General features: G+C 49.6%; 1 protein-coding gene across 19 annotated transcripts in view; it reads right to left on the reverse strand.

The window, feature by feature from the left end:
* Positions 1–22594, reverse strand: part of SMG9 (SMG9 nonsense mediated mRNA decay factor) — an 84920-nt gene that overhangs the window by 62003 nt on the left and 323 nt on the right. For 6 of the 19 annotated variants that reach the window (XR_013408644.1, XR_013408645.1, XR_013408646.1 and 3 more), the window contains exons 2-13: positions 18591–18746; positions 15958–16032; positions 15614–15878; positions 15423–15520; positions 12650–12762; positions 7366–7477; positions 5378–5473; positions 4853–4938; positions 1624–1730; positions 844–951; positions 542–670; positions 76–220 (exon numbers count right to left, since the gene is read on the reverse strand). Coding sequence is in view for 15 of the 19 variants with exons in the window: in XM_077976353.1 (XP_077832479.1) it covers positions 76–220; positions 542–670; positions 844–951; positions 1624–1730; positions 4853–4938; positions 5378–5473; positions 7366–7477; positions 12650–12762; positions 15423–15520; positions 15614–15878; positions 15958–16032; positions 18591–18740 (1484 nt within the window). In the remaining 4 variants the exon portion in view is untranslated. 19 annotated transcript variants of the gene reach the window in all.

The raw sequence follows: 22594 nt of genomic DNA on the forward strand, positions 1-22594 counted from the left end.
ATCTAAGAGATGCCCCCTTCTCTCTACACCAGGGTGAGGTGCCTCAAATTGACTCCCTCTGCAAAGAGCTCTTACCAGTTCTTCTCGGTGAGGATCGTGTGTGACAGCTGTGGCCGGGCCATGGACATCACTTGGCTCCGGAGCTTGCTTACCAAGGACTGGAAACTGGGGTGGCCGCGATACCCAGGCAGCAGGGAGAAGAGTGGGCTGGAACTAGGCCCTGGAAAGTTGGGGCAGGGAGGGTAAGAGGGATAGACTGCCAGGGTCTTTCTCCCAGGTAACAGCATCCTGGGCTTCAATGAGCACCTGAGAGTTGAGCCCCGGCCGAGCTCTTCCTGTACTTTCATGACTCTGAAACACACTCCTCATCAAGGGTCCATGCACCCCGGGAACGAACCAGGGTCTTCTCTCAGACCAGGTAGGCTCCACACTGCTCCCAAACCAGGGCAACCCATGTTGCCTCCTAGACCAGGGGGTGCTGGGTCTCTCTCCGATTAGCACAGGACTTGTCTCTCCATGAACCCATTGAGGGTAACTGTACCTGCTCTTGGTGGGTTTTCACTCTCTGCTTCACTGTCCATGAAGGGTACCAGGAATAAGTTGACCTCAGAGTCCAGGAAGTCAGGTGGAAGCCCCGGGAAGACATTGCATTGTAACATGGACAGAGTCCCTGGAGGAGAAAATGCTTCAGCCTTCAGGTACCATGTTGTGGGTTTTGGGGGGTGGGAATCGTTGACAGGCAGGATCAGGAGGCTAGTCTGGGGGTAGAGACTGACCCACGGGGCTGGATCAGGAAATCAGGAGGCTGTTGACTAGCTTGGGGGGTGATCTGGGAACCCTCACCCTTGTAACGCAGGTGGGAGTGGGCCATGAGCTGGTCGATCATCAGATGCATCTGCCGCAGCTTCCGAGGACAGAAGTCCTCTCGGCGAGCTTTGTTCTGCAAGAAGACTGAGGGTGGGAAGAGACGGGCCCTGTGAGGCAGACAAGGCTTGGCTTCATGGACTCCCCTTTCTCACCCCAAAGACCTGCTATTACCCCTGAGTTCAGATCACTGTGTAAATATTTATGTAACTTCACTTCACTTCAGCACCAGGCTCTGGTTAGGGCAATGCTGGGGACCCAGAGGTGAGTCAGATCTGGTTTCTGCCCCTAGTCTCTTTGAGGCCCTAGCAAGGGATCATAAAATGAGCTGGGTCTTTGCAGAACAGTGGAGCGGAGAAAGCATGAAACAGGCAAAGGAACGACATGTGCAAAGGCTGGAGGAGGGAGAACAGGTGGATGGGGTCACTCAGATGAACCCAATCTAATATTCATTTCCTGAGCTGGGAGATTCCACGGACCCAGATATAGGCAGACCTGGGGCCTGTCCCATTCCCATCACAGAGCCAGATACAGGCTCAGGGGGTCATGCCCTCAACTGTCAGGGTGGACCAGGGCAGTGGGAACTTGGGAGGAAGGAGCAGCTAATCCTTTTTGACTTCACTCCTCACAACTCTCAAAAGTGCTCCACCCAGAACTCCACTCCTTCCCTGTCTCTCCCCACCTCTCCAGCATGCTCCTGACCTTCAGCCCCTCATTCTTCCTCCTGCCCACCCCTCCAGCCCCCAGAAAGCCTCTCACCCAGGTGGGGGTAGTACTCGGTGCCTTCCTCGGAGCCTGATGAGCTGCTGGACTCGTGGCTGGGGGATGGGGTGGAGGGCTTCACCATCTCTGCTGTCTGCAGGAACCTTGGGGTTTGGGGTGAGTGGCTGTTGCTCCTGCACTTGCACCCCAGGTCCCACAGCCTGGGACAGGGGCTTCCTTTGAGATTCTGATGAAAGCTACAGCCATGCTCAGAAAAATACCATAAACACACTATGTTTCTCACAATTTCAGAGAATTCAGAGATAATCCTCTCGGATACCAATCCATGGACTTACATCAACTGTATAAATTCTTTATGAGTTTACCCTATTTTTTTTTTTTTAAAAGATCATTTTTTAGAGCAGTTTTAGGTTCACAGCAAAACTGAGCAGAAAGCAGGTAGAATTCCCACACACCCCCTGCACATGCACAGCCTCCCTGACTATCAACATCTCCAACCTGAATGGTTCATTTGTCAAGACTCACAAAGCTGCATTGACACATCATTATCACCCAAAATCCCTGTTTACATCAGGGATCACTCTTGGTGCTGTACATTCTACAGGTTTGGACAAATGTATAAGGGTGTGTGTCTGCCATTATAGCATCACAAAGAGTAGTTTCACTGCCCTAAAAATCCTCTGTACTCTCCCTATTCATCCCTCCCTCCCTCCAACCCCTAATCTTTTCACTGTCTCCATAGTTCTGCCTTATCCAGACTGTCTGTATAGCTGGAATTACAAGTATATAGCGTTTTCAGATTAGTTTCACTTAGTCTGCATCTAATGATCCTCTATGTCTTTTCATGGTTAGACAGCTCATTTCTTTTTAGTGCTGAACAGTATTCCATTGTCTAGATGTGCCACTGATTATTTCTCCATTCAATTTACTGAAAGACATCTTGGTTGTTTCCAAGTTTTGGCAATTATGGATACAGCTGCTATAAATATCTGTGTGGCTGGGCATGGTGGCTCACACCTGTCATCTCAGCACTTTGGGGGGCTGAGGCGGGCAGACCACCTGAAGTCAGGAGTTCGAGACCAGCCTGGCCAACATTGTGAAACCGTGTCTCTAGTAAAATACAAAAATTAGCCAGGCATGGTGACATACACCTGTAGTCCCAGCTATTTGGGAGGCTGAGGCAGAAGTGCTTGAACCTGGGAGGCAGAGGTTGCAGTGAGCCGAGATTGTGCCACTGTACTCCAGCCTGGGTGACAGAGCGAGACTCCATCTCAAAAAAAAAAAAAAAAAAAAAAATGTGTGTAGGTTTTTGAGTGGATATAAATTTTCAGTTTGTTATTTTAAAATAATTGTTTCAAATAGGTAAGAGTACACAAACCTGTTTTCTAAGGTAAAGGATATTGGGATCTGCTAAAATACAGGGACATTCTCCTCACACACAAACACATCTACAATCTCAAGGGGCTCCCCTACTCTGAGAAGCCCACCTGTAGACAAGAGCTTAAAAACAAGGCTCTGCCATGTGCCAGCCTGAGCCAATACTCCCGCCAGAACGTAAACTCCCCAAGGAGTTTTATCTCTTTTATCTGTTTTGCTCACACCTGTGTCCCTAGTGCCCAGAACAGTGCCTGGCACACCTAGATGTGAATGAATCCCAGATGGTGGTGGGAATGGGGGTTTCAGAATGAAATCACAGCTTAACCGCATGAGATCTGGTCAGAACAACCAACTCCCCAGCAGGCCTTTTTTGCTGTTGGCCAGACTCTCAGCTCATCCCCGTCACCAGGGTTACTAATACGAACACTAAGTTCTCTTTATCAACCACTTACTATGTAACAAGGACTACGCTGAATGCTTTAAATTCCTTAACTCACTGAATCTGCACAACGTAATTCTGCTGATGAGGAACTGAGGAGGGAAGAGACACATGCCCAGTAAGAGCTAGGATTCGAAGGCACTGCCTAGCTCTGAAGGAATCTGCTTCCTAATTTCATCTCTCCCCTCCCTACAAGCTCCTGTCTCTTCCTTCTGCCTGGTCCCTGTGCCCAAAGTTGTTCCCCCCAACACCTCCCAGTGGTCTCCTGGGGCCTGAAGCCAGGAAGAGCCTTTGTGGCCACAGGTTCTGAGCCAGTCTCTTCTGGGGGCATTTCTGGAACCTGTGGTTGCTTCAGTCAGGACTCCTGCCAGGTCCTGCCTCCCTTTCTTTTCCTGCCTGCCTGAATACCAACAGGATGGCACACAAACCCGAAGGACATGAACAGCAAAACTCCACAGACCAGACAAGCCAGCTCCTCATGCTACTCATTCAGCAAATTTGTAGTAAATATCTACTGTGTGCCAGGCACTGTGTGAGGTGCTGGGGACCTTGCCCTCCTGGGGCTTACATTTGAATGGGGAACAAAGATCATGAGGAAAGCTATAGTATCCTATTAAGGAGAGGTAAATGCAATGAAGGAAAACACAGAAGGCAGGGAGAGTAACAGGGGATGCTGTGTTAGATGGTCAGGGAAGGCCTGAAGTTGACTCGAATGGCACGAGGGAGAGTCTGAGATCTGCGGTAAGGGTATTTCCCACTGAGGGAGGCGGAGTGCAGAGGTCCTGGGCTGCAGGAAGAACAGCCACAAGGCTCTGTGGCTTTAATAAAGGGAGTGAGGCCGGGCACGGTGGCTCACACCTGTAATCCCAGCACTTTGGGAGGCCGAGGCGGGCAGATTACCTGAGGTCAGGAGTTCAAAACCAGCCTAGCCAACTAGGCTAGGCTGCAAAAATTAGCTGGGCGTGGTGGTGGGTGCCTGCAATCCCAGCTACTCGGGAGGCTGAGGCAGGAGAATAGCTTGAACCCAGGAGACAGACGTTGCAGTGAGCCGAGATCGTGCCACTGCACTCTAGTCTGGGTGACAGAGCGAGACTCCGTCTCAATAAATAAATAAATAAATAAATAAATACACAAACAAATAAATAAATAAATAAAAATAAAGGGAGTGAGGGGAGGCAGTGAGAGAAGTCAGCAAGGTGACCCGAGGGCGCAGGACTTTGTAAGCCATACACAGGCAGACTTTGGATTTATTCTGGTAGATATTGTAAAGTCATTGGAGGGGTATGTGTGTGCGCACAGTGCTTTGAGGTTAGATGGTGGTGATTTGCTCCAACTTAAATTTTAAAAGGGTCCCTCTGGCTGCTGTCCCTTGAGGCAGTGGCTCAGTCTCTGGGCCTTTGTCTCCTGCCTCGTTCCTCCTCTCCAGCCCCCAACCCCTCAGCTCCTCACCTGTAGAGACTGAGGTCTGTGAACCAGTCCTGGACGACAATCACCACGTGGCAGACCGTGAAAAGGAACGCAGCAATCTGGAGTGACTGAGGGTGGGCAGGAAGGAAGGGAGGTGAGGACCTCTTTTGCCTGGACTAATCAGGAGTCCCTGATCCCAGGACTCAGCTCAGGAGGCAGCAGGGCAAGGAGCCTTCAAGCAGCTACTGTGTGCCCAGCACTGTGATGGCACTTCTCTCACAGGCCATCCCTAACTCAGGAAGGGTGGGAATTATCACCCCCATTTTACACAGGCAGATGCTGAGGCTTCAAAGGGGTTGGGGTGGGAAATGACTTGCCTGAGGGGCAGAGCCAGGAGTTGAGCCGGTTCTGACTCTCAGTGCAGTCCTCTTCCTACAGCCCTTGGGGCAGCCAGGGCTCTTATGAAGCAGAAACTAAGTGGACCACCCATACCCAGCTCTTCAGATCCCAGGAGGATGGGGGTGGGGATGTAAAACCTCAGTCCTGGGCCTGGCTTGGCTCCCTCACCTGCATCTCAACGTAAGTGTGGGGAAGGTTGTACTCTGGAGGCAGTTTGCGGTCATTATTGATGAGATGGTCTAGGATAGAAGGGCTCAGGATGGGCTGCAGCAAGGAAGAGAACAGAACGTCAGGGAAAGGGCTGCTCACAGACACCCAAGTTTCACATGCTCAAGGCAAATACATCGCCTATCTCAGGACAAAACAAGGTCAGAAACAAAGGCAGGCAATTTCTAATTAGAACAGTAAGGAGAAGCTAAAGAAAAATAACTCAAAGCTGATACACTTTTCCAACTCCTTTACAAATCACTGCTGCTCTCAAGCGCCTCATGCCCAAAAAGAAATCGCTTTCTGCTAATGAATTTTTAATGTTTACTCAAATGAGTCATGTCCCTTCAAGACTCATTTTGTTGTCAGTTGTTTCAGACTCTTTCAAAACTTTGCTAAGATAATTACTTAGGTGAAAAAAAAAAAGGATTAGAGTGAAAACTGGTGAGAATTTAAAAAACTGCATCAGTATGTACAAGAATCAGTGGTGAGCTCACCAGACTTTTTTTTTCTTAAAGGAACATTCAATCAAAAAACTTTAAGAGCTAAATTAAATTGGCCTGATAGTCTACTGGCTTCTTGCTGCAGTGAAATTCTTTTAGAAAGGGGCTTTCACAACTGCTCGCTTTCTCGAACACCAAACACTGAGACGTGCTCTATTCTGTCTTGTTTTGTTAACTTCTGTCCTCCTCTTCACAGGTCTCTGACTCAGATCACCGCTGGTCTGGTTTGTCTCCAGGTCTCTATGGCCCCTGCACACAAGGCTCACATCACATTTGTAGATTTTCCACTCTGTGTCATCAATGCCACAGTGATCAGAACTCTGTTCCACCAACTATGAGTGCCAACTAAGGGCCAGGCCCTGTGCCCCAGCTCTCAGCCCCAGAGCCAGGGCTCTGCCCTGAAGAGCTTCAGGCAGGTAGGGACTGGGAATAGACACGGTGGCAAATCACACGCTGTGGTGGGAGGTGCATATGGGCAACAGTGGAAGGGGAGGGCTTCTGAGAGGAGGCCACACCCCAGTGGAATCTTGAGGAAGAAGGCGGCATCAGCCAGGCAAAAATGCAAGGTGAGACACTATTGTACTGATAATGGTATTAATCACTAAGAGTGTTTAGCACCTAACTCCTCTTGGGTGCTGTCATTGGGACTTTACTTGCATCAATGCACTGAAACCTCACAAACCTCCTATGACGTAGGCAATATTGTTTTTCCCACTTAAGAGAACTGAGGAATGAAAATAAATAGCTTGACAAGGTCACACAATTCGTTGGTAGTTTCAGGTAAAAACAGGATATGCAAAGTTCAGAGAAGAAAGAGATCAGTGTGTGCGTGCTTGGGGTTTGGGGGCTCCTCCAGAGGCGAGGATAGGCAGTCTGAGGGAGTCACGCCATACCTTCCGAATGCCAGCTTAAGGAATCTGGACTTTGCCTGAGAACAGAGGAGAAGCCGAGGAAAACCGCCAGGTAAACGCATGACCAGTCAGTTCTAACGACAGTGACGAGCCTGAGCACTAATCTTGTGCCAGGTCCTGGCCAAGCCCTTTGCCTGGACTGTTCCACTGAATCCTTGAAACTCCTAAGAGGCTGAGTACAGTTATCACCCCTACTTATAAAGAGCTGTGGTTTAAAGGAGTTTAAAACTTAAAGTCACCCAGCTGGTAAGAATTAACAGGCAGGACCAGAACATATATTCTCCAGAGCCCACACTTTTCAGCACTATACTAGAAGATCCTTTATGCTACTGTGTAGAAGGCGAATGAGATGGGGGCAAAACTGACAACAGACTAAGGGCCAAGAAAAGACACAACTTGCCCCAGGGCACCCAGCATGTCCATGGCTTGACTGGAAGCACACGGAATCCACGCAGGGTTCTGGCTTAATCGCATTCCAGGAAGAGGCTCAATGCAGGATGTGGCAGGGTGGGGCAAAGGCAGGCGGGGCTGGCACCTGGGTGTCCAGGAAAACAATCCGTTCTTGGGTAATAAAGAAGTCGATGCCACTGGTCTGGTTGCCCCCTCGTTCCTTCATTTCAGCGCTCTGGGCCCGGAAAACATAAGCCCTGTGGAGAGGAGCAGGCAGGGGTGCGTGAGCGCTCTGGCGCTCAGCCTTAGAGGCGTCCGAAGTGTGACCCTGTGAGCTGAGCATGTGAGCCGAGGTACCCGGCCTGTTCCCTAAGCTTCCCATCTGCGGCCATGTCAGGGCGTGGGAGGCAGGGGCAGTGCACGTTTTGAAGCACACTTCACTCTCACCCATAATGAGATCCATTAGTTCAACTGATGAAGCCAGTACACTGAGGTGTTGAAGGGCAGAGACTCTGCCAGTCTGCCAGGATTCAGATCCCAGCTCTCCCTCGTCCTGGCTGTGTGGCTTTAGATACATTCCTTAACCTTTTTCCGTCCGTTTCCTCATCTGTAAATGGGGATAACTACATGATCAAAACTCTGTGTATTACTGTGAGGTCGGTATATGTAAAGCCCTTAGAATGGTGCCTGATATATAGTGATACATACTTTTAGCTGTTAATTACCAAATAAACCTGCTAGATCCCAGGCACTGGAGAGAGAGCATTGAGTGCCCTCCACTCCCACAGTGAGGGAGTTTTGGTCTTGTTCCCAGCATCTTCCCCTGTCAGGTGAGTCTCCCTCACTTCTAAGTGTGCTGGGTGCTGGGAATATGAGGGCAAAGAAGGAAGAGCTGGGGCCAGGTGCGGTGGCTCACGCCTGTAATCCCAACACTTTGGGAGGCCAAGGCGGGTGGATCACGAGGTCAGGAGATCGAGACCATCCTGGCTAACATGGTGAAACCCTGTCTCTATTAAAATACAAAAAACTAGCCGGGCGAGGTGGCGGGCGCCTGTAGTCCCAGCTACTCGGGAGGCTGAGGCAGAAGAATGGCGTGAACCCGGGAGGTGGAGCTTGCAGTGAGCTGAGATCGCGCCACTGCACTCCAGCCTGGGCGACAGAGCAAGACTCTGTCTCAAAAAAAAAAAAAAAAAAAAAAAAAAAAGCCGGGCGCGGTGGCTCAAGCCTGTAATCCCAGCACTTTGGGAGGCCGAGACGGGTGGATCACGAGGTCAGGAGATCGAGACCATCCTGGCTAACACGATGAAACCCCGTCTCTACTAAAAAATACAAAAAACTAGCCGGGCGAGGTGGCAGGCGCCTGTAGTCCCAGCTACTCGGGAGGCTGAGGCAGGAGAATGGTGTGAACCTGGGAGGCGGAGCTTGCAGTGAGCTGAGATCCGGCCACGGCACTCCAGCCTGGGCGACAGAGCGAGACTCCGTCTCAAAAAAAAAACAAAACAAAACAAAACAAAAAAAAAAACAGAAGGCAGAGGCAGAGCTGGGCCTTGCCCTAAACCACTAAGTTCAACTTGGTGACTCTGTCACTTGGGCAAAGTGATTTTACCTTTTGAAATCTGTAAAATCAGGGTAATAGTACCTACCTCTCAAAGAGTAATTTCTATCTCCCCCCAAGATATATAATCTGTTGTCTGACACAGAGCAGGCATCCTTCCACTTTACAAACACTATACGGAAAACCTCTTATTTGCCAGATACCAGAATATAGCAGTGAACAAAAAAGACTAAGTTGGCTTCTGTGGAGCTTCTGGTCTACTTTACAAATTACCAGAAATCAGTAACTGTGGGTGTTAGAAAGAAGAGGCGTGCAGTGCTCCAAGTGCAGATCATTTAGTTGCTGGAGCCAGGAAGGGCTGCCCTGGAGAGGGAAATGACAATGCTGAGGCTGAGAAAGAAGGAGTTAATTGGCGTTGGGTGGGGGATGGATGCAGAAGGTAGGTGGTTTGTTGTACCAGGACTCAAAGACCAGCATGGCAAGAGCAGAAAGATGGTGTATGTGGGAGGGGAGGGAACAAGAGGCTACAGACCCTTGTGGGGCGTGGTATGGCTTTGGCCTATGAGCCTAGAGAAGGTGCTGGAGAGATCTAAGTAGAGCAGTGACAGGATCCGATTGTGGTTTGAAAGGTCCCCCTTGCTGCTATGTGGCGAGGACCGGAGGGTGGAAAAAGTGGAGATAGGCTTACAAGGCCCAGTGCCACGGTGCCTCCCTCTGCCTCTCTGGCCTTATCTCCTACCCCTCCCCTTCCAAGGCTGCCATGCTCTTCTGCACATACTCTGGGCAAGCTCCCACTCAGAGGCATTGACTGTGCCAGTCCCTCTCATTGGAATGTTCCTCCAAGCATGCTTTTTCTCAAACGTTCCCCTTAGGAAGGCCTTCCCTCACCATCCTATTTAAAACTATAAACTAGTCTGGGAAACACAGCAAGACCTCATCTCTACAAAAAAATTTTAAAAATTATTAACGGCGTGGTGGCTCACGTCTGTAATCCCAGGGCTTTGGGAGGCCAAGGCGGGAGGATTACTTGAGGTCAGGAGTTCGAGACCAGCCTGGCCAACATGGTGAAACTCTGTCTCTATTAAAAACACAAAAATTAGCCGGATGCAGTAGTGCACACCTGTAATCCCAGTTACTCGGGAGGCTGAGGCAGAACTGCTTGAACCTGGGAGATGGAGGTTTCAGTGAGCCAAGACTGAGCCACTGCACTCCAGCCTGGGTGACAGAGCAACACTTGTCTCAAAAATAAAAAATAAATAAATTAGCCAGGCATGGTGGTACATAAATGTAGTCCCAGCTACTCAGAAGGCTGAGGTGAAAGGATAACGTGAGCCCAGTCTGGGCAACACAGTGAGATCCTGTCTCTACAAAAAATTAAAAAATTAGTTGGGCATGGTGGTGCATACCTGTGGTCCCAGCTACTCATATGGTCAAGGTGGGAGGATGGCTTGGGCCCAGGTGTTGAAGGCTGCAGTGAAGCCATGATCACGCCACTACACTCCAGCCTGGGTGACAGAGCAAGACCCTCATCTCTTAAAGAATAGTAATAATTTTTAAAACCTGTAACCTAGGCCCAACATCACCTCCCTATAACCCTTTCCCATTTTGTTATATTCTAATGTGCCAAATAGTGTGTTTATTTTGTTTACTATCTCCCCTATTAAAACATAAGCCCCATGAGGGCAGATTTTTTCCAGTTTTGTATACCGTTGTATCCCCAGCACCTAGAACAGTGCCTGGCACATAGTAAGCAATTAATACAGTACTTGTCAAACTGAATTAAATCACGAAGACCAGATAGAAAACTCTTGGCATCCTCCATGTAAGATATTAATGGCTTGGACTAAGGAGGTGGGAGTGAAGGAGGGAAGAAACACATGAATTAGAAAAAGAATTAGGAGGAAGGCCAGGCGCGGTCGCTCACACCTGTAATCCCAACACTTTGGGAGGCCGAGGTGGGCAGATCACCTGTCAGGAGTTCGAGACCAGCCTGGTAAACATGGCAAAACCCCATCTCTACTAAGAACATAAAAATTAGCCGGGCATGGTAGTCGCAGCTACTCAGGAGGCTGAGGCACATGAATCAGTTGAACCCAGGAGATGGAGATTGTGTTAAGACGAAATTGTGCCACTGCGCTCCACCCTGGGCGACAGAGCGAGACTGTCTCCAAAAAAAAAAAAAAAAAAAAAAAGAGAGAGAAGTAGGAGGCCAAACCTAGACCTGATGAAAAGAGTTGATACTAAAGTCTACCACACCACAGGCTGACGTGGCTCAAAAAGACAAGCCGGGCGACAGGATTCTCTCTACCTCAGGAATTTGAACTGAGAGCCATGGGGAAAATCTGCTAGTTGGGGTGAAAAGCTGAAATGGAAAGAATGTTATCTAAGATCTGGAGCTGTTCCAGAGTGGAGCCAAACTGAGTCATGAGTGAGCAGAGAACAGCAAGGAGAGAGGCAGAGGAACCTCACAGCTCCAGCTCTATGGGATGTGTATTTGCACAACAGTGGTCTTCACCTTTTCTAGACCTCCATCAGCCCACTCTGAGATCTGGTGCAAACTAGGGACCTTTTCACTAGAAGAAAAGCCTGACTGCAAATGTGTGTAAAATTCTGCATATGGCTAGGGGTGGTGGCTCACACCTGTAATCCCAGCACTTTGAGAGGACAAAGCGAGAGGATTGCTTGAGTCCAAGAGTTTGAGACCAGTCTGGGCAACACAGGAAGATGCCATCTCTACCAAAAAAGTTAAAAACTAGCTGGTGTGGGGGCATGCCTCTGTAGTCCCAGCTACTTGGGAGGCTGAAGTGGGAAGATCACTTGAGCCTGGGAGGTAGAGGATGCAGTGAGCTATGATCATGCCATTGCACTTGAGCCTGGGTGAAAGAACAGGACCCTGTCTCAAAAATAAATAAATGAAATTCTGCATATCCTGTTAAGGGGTTAATGGACTCACCACTCATCCATGGAGGCCAGGGTAGTATTGCCTGCTTTACAAAAAACAGATCCCTGTATTTTTAGGTAACTTCAATGTGTCTGTGTTCTTTACCACCCCAGTGGCTACCATCCATTCTCATTCCCCATTTTGATTCTTCCTTAATGAGATGTTTATCCCCCCCATTCCCAAATTCCTACCTTTTTCCCTTTCCTTCTCTGCCCCCAGTTTTGGGACCTGTTTCTTAAGCTCTCTCCTCCCCAAAACCTGCTCCTGTGCCCTTATGCTTTATCTTCATAATCACATTCCATCCTCACTCAAGAATGTTGTTCAGGCCAGAGAATCCTCATGTCTGATCCTCCCCAGCCTAGAGAAGCAGAGCCATTTTGCCAAGGTGACACAGTAGGACTGAGGCTGATACAGAAACCACTCTCTGTCTCCAGATCTCTTTCCCCACCCTATTTCTCAGATCGTATCAGCTACCATCCTGTGAGTACTTGCTCTATGCCAGGTATTCATTAACTTTTGCCTTCTTGATCTTACTTTATCCTCCAAAAATCTACCTGGACAGGGGATACTGGAAATGAAGTCACCTGCCCAAGGTCAACCAGTTATGGAGCAGGGCTGAGCCTGAGGTGGGCCCAAATCCAAAACCTTAACAACTACATCATCCCACTTCCTGTCTACGGCCTGTACCATTTCCTGGGGCCAGGCAAGAAGGGAGGGAGGGCGGGAGGGAGGAAAAGGATTGGATGCCTTGGAGCTACACAGATTTAGTCCAGCCCATTATCATTCTCATCTCATGAAGACACTGAGGCCTAGGGAAGAAAAGCAACTTTCCAAAGTCCTTTGGTAACACCACTTACAACACCAGAGCCTACCTTGCCCCAACCCCCGGTGGGTGCCCACCTCCCTCCTGTACCCTACCTGATAGCCCCTCACCTCTGGTCCTCCTCTGGAGTGTTGGCTGACAACAACGACATCACCATGGACTTGCCTGTCCCCTGGAGCCCCAGGACACCAACCACCAACACATCAGTCTGATCCAACAGGTACTGTGGGAAAATACAGAAATAAGACTCTGACAAGTCTGTCAGTTGCTGGAGCTGGAATCAGAGGGGGGACTCCAGAGACCCTTGTGGCTCCCCCATCTGCCTTATCATATAGGAAGAGAAACGCCTATTGTTGCAACCCCTTCAACTAGGCATAGGGCCTCTGTTCCGTGTCATGGTAGGATTATGTCAAATGTTCTAGACACAAAGAACAGTGTCTGTGAGAACTCTGAAGTGGAAAAGAGCCTAGCACGGTCAAGAAGCTAAAAGGAAGTCAGTGTGGCTGGACACAGCGGGAAAAAGGGAAATCTGATCTTGGAGAAGTGAAAGTGAGTCACAGGAACAGAAGGGCAGGTTGGAGAAGATAGGACTCGGCGACTGAGGGCTACTGGCACAGATTCCTGGGAAACCTGGGAAAGCACATAAAAGGGAGTGGTGTGCAAACAGGAGCCACCCAGGCTCTCGTCTGTGTGTTTTTTTTGTTTTGTTTTACATTCATATGCTGTTGTCTGTGGGATTTAAGAGCCCCTCTGGAAATTACTGAGACCAACCCTGGGCCACCAGTTCTGCTGACTTTCACCACCAGGGGGTGTACGAGACACTACTTAAGGAAAAAGCTACGTCCTGAACTGTGGCTGCTGCTCATTAGAATTACCTTAAAATTTTTTTGTTTTTCAAAAGCGAATCCTACAGGCCAGGTGTGGTGGCCCATGCCTATAATCCCAGCACTTTAGGAGGCCAAGGCAGGAGGATTGCTTGAGGCCAGGAGTTCAAGACCAGCCTGGCCAACATGGTGAAACCCCGTCTCTACCAAAAATACAAAAACTGGCTGGGTGCAGTGGCTCACACCTGTAATCCCAGCACTTTGGGAGGCCAAGGCGGGAGGATCGCTTGAGGCCAGGAGTTCAAGACCAGCCTGGCCAACATGGTGAAACCCCGTCTCTACCAAAAATACAAAAACTGGCTGGGTGCAGTGGCTCACACCTGTAATCCCAGCACTTTGGGAGGCCAAGGCAGGCAGATCACCTGAGGCTGTGAGTTCGAGACCAGCCTGACCAATATGGAGAAACCCCATCTCTACTAAAAATACAAAATTAGTTGGGTGTGGTGGTACATGCCTGTAATCCCAGCTACTCAGGAGGCTGAGGCAGGAGAATTGCTTGAACCCGGGAGGCAGAGGTTGCGGTGAGCTGAGATCGTGCCACTGCACTGCAGCCTGGGCAACAAGAGTGAAGTTCCGTCTCAAAAAAACACAAAAAAATACAACTATCTGTATGTGGTGTTGCACACTTGTGGTCCCAGCTATCTGGGAGGATGAAGCTGGAGAACTGCTTGAACCTGGGAGGTGGAGGTTGCAGTGAGCCGAGATGGTGCCACTGCACTCCTGCCTAGGCAACAGAGCGAGACTGTCTCCTAAATAAATAAAGCAAACCCTGGGCCCAATCAGAATTTAATGTGCTTTAACACATTAAAGCTGAATATCTAGGGATGCCCTGTTCAATCAGTAGGCACTGATCATACATGGCTGTTTAAATAAGATTAAACAACATTAAAAATTATTTGGTTGTACTAGCCACATTTCAAGTGCTCTAAAGCCACATCTGGGGATAGTGGCTACCATACCGGACGGATAGTTCAAATATATATGATCTTCATCACTGCAGAAAGTTTTCCTTAATAGCGCTGAAGGGTAGGGCTTGGCTCTTTGTTTTGTTTTTTGAAAGCTCCCCAGTTAATTCCAATGTGAGAGTGGACATAGAAGTGGCAGGGGCAAGGCAATAAATGGACTTGAGCTAATAAGTCCAGGCTGCTGGGTAGGAGAAGTGACACCTCTGGGAGAATCTGAGCAGGTGTGTGACAGGTCTAGGGGAGAAAAAGCAGAAGAGGGGATACAAAGTCTGGGAGACTGGAGGTATGTATGATGATCTAGGAATGTGAGATCTGAACTTGAGCAGGGGGTGCTGGGATGGATGGGGGGGCACTTCGGGGGAGTGACATTCAAAACGGTTAACACTGAGACAGCGTGGGTTTCTTGTTCTTTTTTTTTTTTTTGACACAGGGTCTCACCCTTGTTGTCAAGGTTGAAGTGCAATTTCATGATCACAGCTCATTGCAGCCTTGACCTCCTAGACTCAAGTGATCCTCTTACCTCAGCCTCCTGAGTGGCCTGGATGCCTGCCACCATGCCTGGCTAATTTTTATATTTTTGGTAGAAATGGAGTATTCCTATGTTGCCCGGGCTGGTCTTGAACTCCTAGGCTCAGGCGATTCTCCCACCTTGGCCTCCCAAAGTGCTGGGATTACAGGCATGAGCCACAGCAAGGGTTTCAACCTAATAAGAAGGGTACTGGGGCAGGGTCGAAGAGACTCCCCTGCTGTGGATGGCACAGGAGATCCCAGGGGTCCTGGGGTGGTAGGGACAGTACCTCTTTACCAATCAGTACCAAAGCAGTTCGGTATTTTACCAACTAGCAAGCACAGTTGAGCTAGCTGAAATTCAGCTCTGGTGAGGTGAGAATGTTCTGATTCCACCCCGTCGCACTGCTGTAAGTTGCCTGAAAGCTCTCCAGTCTGGTGTTGCCTACCAAGAGGTGGAGGAAGGGGTGGAGGATCAGAGGATGCAGGACGTGTGGAAGCTCAGGCAAGGAGGGGCCCGTCGGTACCTCAATGGCACTATCACACCAATTCATCTGGTCATCCACCAACTTGATGCTGTGCTTCATGCGCTCTGGGGGCAGCAGTTTGGCCTGGCCCACGACAGCTGGAGATTGGAGAAAGCAGGAGATAGAGAATGCAGTGAGGGTCTGTGAGGAGATGCCAGTTCCCAACCCAGTCCTGCCCGGCCTCAACTCACGGTCCATGGCTGCTGGGGCGGCAGTCCCCATGCCCCGGTTCTGGATCTGGTACACAGGCTGTGTGGGTCTCTGCCCCTCCTTTTCCCCCTTGGGTGGCGCAGGGGCTGCAGGGGGTGGTGGGGCGGTGCCCTCAGGGGTAGAGGCACCTGTCACGGCCACAGGCCCCTTCCCCTCCTCCCGTGGCTTCATGAGGACGATGGGCTTCTCCAGAGGGGCTGGAGCAGGCGGGGCAGCAGGGGCTGTTGGAGGTGGTGGCTGCTTTGACTACAGAGGTAAAAAAGTTTCCGTCAATGGGGGCAATCCATTCCTTAATGGCTCCCCTCCTCCCACCTTCTCTGCTCACCCGCTCTGCTGGAGGTTTTGAGAGGATGATGGGGGTTTTCTGCATGACGGAAGTGCTGGTCTCTTCGCTGGCATCCTGTGGTGAGGGAGGGCAGTTACTCAGGAATGGCTCACTGGCTCTCCTGGACATTTCAGATCTTTATGTGCCATGAACTATTCTAAATGCTGAAATACATTAACTACCTTGATCCTACCAACAGCCCTGTGAGATAGATACTATTATTACTCCCACTTTACAGATGAAGAAAACGAAGCCCAGAAAGGTTAAGCAGATTGCCCAAAGTCACAAAGCCCAGGCAGCCTGGCTGCAGAACCAAATCCTCAAGCATTCTGCTCAGCTGCCTCTGCAAGGCAACAAGCCCAGGTGGGAAAGAACTAGGAGCTAGACAGGTCTAGGTGCAAACCTGGTCCCGCCTCGTGTTGGCTGTGTGAACTTGAATAAGGAGCCAGCCTCACCACCTTCACTTATGCCTCATTTTCCCATCTGTGAGTGGGTACGGGAATTCCTTCCTCACAGGATTATGATGAGGATGAAAGGAGACAGAACTCCTCAAGCGCCTAGCGTGGCACCTGACACATGGCAGGTGCTCATATGTGAGAGCTGCTGGTGGCACTTGCTATCCTGATCACCTCTGCCCTCAGTCCCGCTCCTGCTCTAGCAAAGCTGGCAGGCTGATCCCACGCCTTGACCTCTTTGTGCCTCCCCGACTCGCCCTCAGTCTGCTGAAGAGGGGAGAAATCTGAGTCTCAGTCCCGTTCTTTCTCTGGTTCCTTGAGGAACCTCAGGACAGTCTTGACCCCTCACTGCTTCTGTTTCTTCACCAACAGACTGACGACACTTACTTAAATCCTGCTCACTTCACTGGCTTACGGTGAAGAACAAACAAAAAGATGATGTGAAAGTGCTTCGAAAAGACGTTCCAAGGGAAAAACTACAGGAGGAGAGGCTGTGGACTTCCAGGAGGCTAGGAAGGGGGAGATTATATAGGCTGAGTATCCCTTATCTGAGATGCCGGGGACCAGAAGTGCTCTGGATTTGGGATTTTTTGAACTTTGGAATATTTGCATATTTACTGGTTGAGCACCCCAAATCCATCTGCTGCAAGGCTCCAATAAACATTTCCCTTAAATGTCATGTTGGTGCTCAAAACGTTTTGAATTTTGGAGCACTTCAGATATTCACTCTGTACCTGGAATGAGCACTGTGAGGGTGGAGAGAAGACACACAGATATACCCAGGTGGCGGAGTGTAAAGCACTGGTGCCTGACTAGCACAGACGAAGCAGGGGAGAGGCGAGGGAGGCATTCAGGATGAGGCCCAATGGGCTGTCACTGATGTGGGAGAAAAAAATGGGAAGAGGAAAAATGGCAGAAAGATGCTGAGGTCAGCAGGGGACACAGAGGATGAGAAGCCCATGGGTGTGACAGGAGGCTGCCAGGGCTCAGTAGCATATTTAGAGACAAAGATGAGATTTAGGAGTTGCTTGTTCAGGGGTTAAACCTGAAGGTGTGGCGGGATAACATTCCCCAGGAGGGCATTATGTGGAAGGAAGAGAGACAACGCGTTCTCATTTACGCTGTGGCCCAAGAGAAGGAGCAAGTAAGAGCCCAGCTCACTGTGAATAAACTATTCTTCATGTTTGTACAGTTTTATAGCTCAGAAGCTGGCCTCAATTGTTACCTACTTTCACCCTACCAGATGTGTCTGAGGTGGACAGGGCCCTAGAGAAAAAAGCCCAGGGGGCAGGTTCGGGCAGTGAGTCACCTAAGTACAGGAGGGGAGTGAGGCAGGGTCTGGGCACAAGCCAATCCCTCCTGATTCCCAGCCCAGGGCGCTCTCTACAGCACGCAGAGTGATGCCATATGTGAGACTAAGCTGGACCTGGATCTGAGTCCTGGACCCAAAGTTTATTGACTCTCATTATGGAAAAGTCCCTTCACCTCTGGGGCTCATTTTCCTCATTAGTGAAAATCAGATCTATTATAGAATCTACTTCATGGGGTAGCTGTAAGGGTTCAGGAAGACCCAAAGGATGTAAAGGACTTTGCACAGTGCAAGCACAGTATAGGCTGCTCAGTAAAAAGAAACAGAAACAGTTGTTGTTATTATGACATGACTCTTTAAAACGAGCTATGAAACCTCTCAGCTCAAACTCTCCAATGCCAATTTCACTTAGTGAAATATAAAGTTCTTTCCAAGGCCTACTAGGTCCTACCTGATCTGGCCCCAATTAACTGACTTCATCTCCTCTCTCCCTCCTTCCTCACCCATTGCAGCCATCCTGACCTCCTCTGGCTACTCCTTGAACATGCCAGATATGGGCCACCTCAGGGCCTTTGCGCTTGCTGTTCTGTCTAGAATGCTCTTCATCTCAGATGTTGGCATGGCTTATTCCCTCATGTCCTTAAAGCCTCTGCTAAAAAGTCACCTCTTCAGAGAGACCTTTTCTGACCATGTTATCTAAAACAGTCTCCTTTATCACTCTCCACCCTCTTTATCCATGAGGGCGGTAGGTTTTCTTTACAGATATATCCCTGGCATCTGGATTAGTGCCTGGCACATGGCAGGTGCTCAATAATCATTTGTGGAACCAAATAGATACATGAATGCTGCTCCTGGGTCCAGACACTCACCCGTCTCTCTCTTTCCCATGGTGCAATGTAGTCCCTCTCCCGACCACCAGGCCCAGAGAGATTCTGGGGGCCACCAGAGCCAGGCTCCTTCCACCGTCGCCGCCGCTCTATCCCATAGAGTCCAGGCTGACTGTGTCCAGACTCAGACATGGTCACCTACAGAGGGAATGAGGGGATTTCAGGATGAAAGAGTCTCTTCCTACTCTACTTGGCATACCCTAGACTATACGAAGTCCCTTCCTTCTTTTTTTTTGGAGATGGAGTCTCTCTGTCGCTCAGGTCGGAGTATAGTGGCCTGATCTTGGCTCACTGCAACCTCTGCCTCCCGGGTTCAAGTGATTCTTCTGTCTCAGCCTCCCCAGGTAGCTGGAATTACAGGCACCCACCACCATGCCTGGCTAATTTTTGTATTTTTAGTAGAGATGGGGTTTCACCATGTTGGCCAGGCTGGTCTCGAACTCCTGACCTCAGGTGATGCACCTACCTTGGCCTCCCAAAGTGCTGGGATTACAGACGTGAGCCACTGTGCCCAACCAAGGCTCTTCCTTTCTTCTTTTTTTTTTGAGACGGAGTTTCACTCTTGTTGCCCAGGCTGGTGTGCAATGGTGTAGTCTCAGCTCACTGAGCCTCCGCCTCACAGATTCAAGCAATTCTCCTGCCTCAGTCTTCTGAGTAGCTGGGATTATAGGTGCCTGCCACCGCACCTGACTAATTTTTTTTGTATTTTTAGTAGAGATGGGGTTTCACCATGTTGGCCAGGCTGGTCTCGAACTCCTGACCTCAGGCAATCCACACATCTCAGCCTCCCAAAGCGATGGAATTACAGGTGTGAACCACCGCGCCCGGCCAAGGCCCATCCTTTCAACAGAGCTCGGGCCTGTGGTAGCAACTGCAAGCTGGCTCCTAACATGCACTCCTGACTTCTTCCAAAAAAGTAAAACCCTCAGTTCTGAGCTAGGTACATGGATGGCTATCCAGAACAAACTTCTCATCCTTGTTTGCAGTTAGGTGTGGCCATGTGAGTAAGTACTTTCTGGCTATGGTATGACACTAGAAGTGTGGCTTGGCAGCTTCCAGAAACTTCCCTTCACAGACTCCGGCACATGCCTTTTGCCCCTTCCTCCCAGTGACAGGAATGTGGGTGTGGAGGTTGGAGCTCAAGCAGCTATCCTGGGCTGTAAGGCAACTTAATGGAAGGTACAATAAAACAAGACACAAAGTTGGGGGTTCCACATTAACCCTGAATTGCCTACTTCAAGAGGCAGCGAAAAACAAATACACACCTATCTCTTACTTGCAGCCAAAACTATTCCCGACTATTAAAATGCTCCAGCATCAATAAACTCACAGGGGCAAGTTCATGTAAAAATAGGATATTCTCCTTAACAAAATGCAGCAAGGCATTTGCTTACAAACCAGCAATGTGATCCTCAGTCCAACAGCTACTCTTGATGATCCATTACTAGTGCATGTCATAGTGGGGCTCCAGCACTCAAGGGCCTGTTTTCACCTGGTACCCCACTACATTTCAGTGTCTGTCTGTCTTCCGTTCCTGACGGTCTGCCTTCCCTCCCACTGAATTTCATTTCAAGGTATCCCCCGTGTTTATTCTATTTGACATGTTATTTAATGTCTGGCTATCTATGCAACCCACTCTCCACCATTTTAGTATCTGTTTACAGGTCCTTAGAGAGTTTTCCAGCTGTTCACACATCATTCTAGGGTGGCCTTTGCTACTTAACTGTTTGTAGAACTCAATGGGGCTATCTGCTCAAGCTCAGAGGTCAGGCTGACAAAGTGTGGCCTAGAGGCCAAATCTGGTCTGCCTTCTGTTTTTGTAAGTAGAAAGTTTTATTGGAACATGGCCACATCCGTCAATTTACAAATTGTCTATGGCTGCCTTCTTGATGCAATGGCAAAGCTGAGTAGTTGAGACAGACAATACAGTCTGCAGGGCCTAAAATAATTACTCTCTGGCCTTAACAGAAAGTTTTACTGAATGGCCGAGTATGGTGGTTCACACCTTTGGGAGGCCGACACAGGAGGACTGCTTGAGCCCAGGAGTTCCAGATCAGCTTGGGCAACATAGCAAAATCCTCTCTCTATAAAACATTTTAAAAAGAAAAAAATAGCTGGGCATGGTGGCATGCACCTGTAGTCCCGGCTACCTGGGAAGCTGAGGTGGTGGGATTGCTCGAGCCTGGGAGGTCAAGGCTGCCATGATCATGCTGTACCACTGCACTCTAGCCTGGGAAACAAAGCAAGACCCTGTCTCAAAAAAAAAAAAAAGAAAAAGAAAAAGCAGAACCCTGTCTCAAAAAAAAAAAAGTTTGCTGACCCTTGCTTAGCTTGGAAGTATCTGTTAAATCCCTCCATGAATTTTCCCCAGCCCAACCTCATAATGACATAAACAGGTCCCTCGGAGACTCTCCAGAACTGAAGGGTCTGTTTACAAGACAGAGTCATAATTTTGCTAGCCAGACAAGTGGCTTGTCTAGCTCCTCTCTTACTGTGCTACATGACCTCTCCCCCAGCCACAAGCCAGGTTGAAGACTGCTTTCCTAGACAGAGGAGGACAAGGGCCTGTTTACAGATGCTTAGGGAAAATGACTCATTCAATACCGAAATAACTGCTTACAGTCTCGGATGGAGATTCTCCCCAGCATCTGAAACTCCTCCCTCCCTTGCAATTAAGTGTCTTTATATATTATTCCGAAATCTACCCAGTGCTTAAGTACCTGTCTTCATGTCTCAATTGGGATTCCGCCCAGCCCTGAAGTTTCTGTTTACCCGCCTATGAGGATACCCTTTCCTGTGCAAAGTAAGCGCACCATGTGTGTGCTTTTCTTTTCTTTTTTTTTTTGAGACAGAGTCTTGCTCTTTTGCCCAGGCTGGAGTGCAGCAGCACGATCTCAGCTCACTGCAGCCTCTGCCTCCCGGGTTCAGGCAATTCTCCTGCCTTAGCCTCCCAAGTAGCTGGGATTACAGGCACGTACCACCAGGCCCGGCTAAGTTTTGCATTTTCAGTAGAGACGGAGTTTCGCCATGTTGGCCAGGCTGGTCTCGAACTCCTGGCCTTAAGTGATTCGCCAGCCTCCGCCTCCCAAAGTGATGAGATTCCCCATGAGCCACAGCGCCTGGCCTCCCTGTGCCCTTTATTCCAGGAGCTTCCACAGTATCTGAATGTGGGGAGTTCCTTGGAACTTAAGAGCCCACCTAAGCCAGGTGTGGAGGTTACAGTGAGCCGAGATCGTGCCATCGCACTCCAGCCTGGGCGACAGAGCGAGACTCTGTCTCAAAAAAAAAAAAAAAAAAAAGGCCCATCCCACATGCAAGCTGGGGACTTCCAATGCTGTTTCCGGGCTCCTTTGGGGGGATTTCCCCCAAACTTAGGAAAGCCGGTCTATTTAAGTATCTACTGATAGACTTCTAGGGTGACTTCCCGAAAACTAACAATCGAATTTACATATTTTTGGTGAGTGTCTCCTCAGTGCTTAGGCATCGCTTCACACACTCCCTTCGGGCATCTCCCAGAACCTCAGTGACTATTCGCAAATATCTGGGGAGACTCTCCCGATTCCTGAGTATGTAAGCCCACTTCGTGGGACACTGCCCACCCCAGAAGTGTAGTCGATTTGCACATTTTCCTAAGGACTCCCTAGGATTTAAACTCTCTATGGGGTTCTAGAGGGGGGCCTCCCCGGATTTAGGCATTGATTTACAAAGCTTCCCTCAGGGAACCCAACTCCAGTTTCTCTTCACGCGTTATTGGGGCGGCCTCCCCAGTACTTGACGGGCAGTTTGCAGGCTCTACTTGGATCTCGCAGAGCATTAGTTTCTTATTTACACGTTATTTCCGTCCCCCGCCCCCATTCCTGCCAACCCAGTAACGAAATGACCGGCCCCGGACCCTTACTCAGTGCCGCACCCCCGGCGGACATCCCAGCGATCTTTTAATAGCCAAGGCGAGGGCGGGGCCTGCCGGCGCGCCCCGCCCCCTGCCG

The sequence above is a fragment of the Macaca mulatta genome, chromosome 19, assembly GCF_049350105.2.
Source record: "Macaca mulatta isolate MMU2019108-1 chromosome 19, T2T-MMU8v2.0, whole genome shotgun sequence".
Lineage (NCBI taxonomy): Eukaryota > Metazoa > Chordata > Mammalia > Primates > Cercopithecidae > Macaca > Macaca mulatta.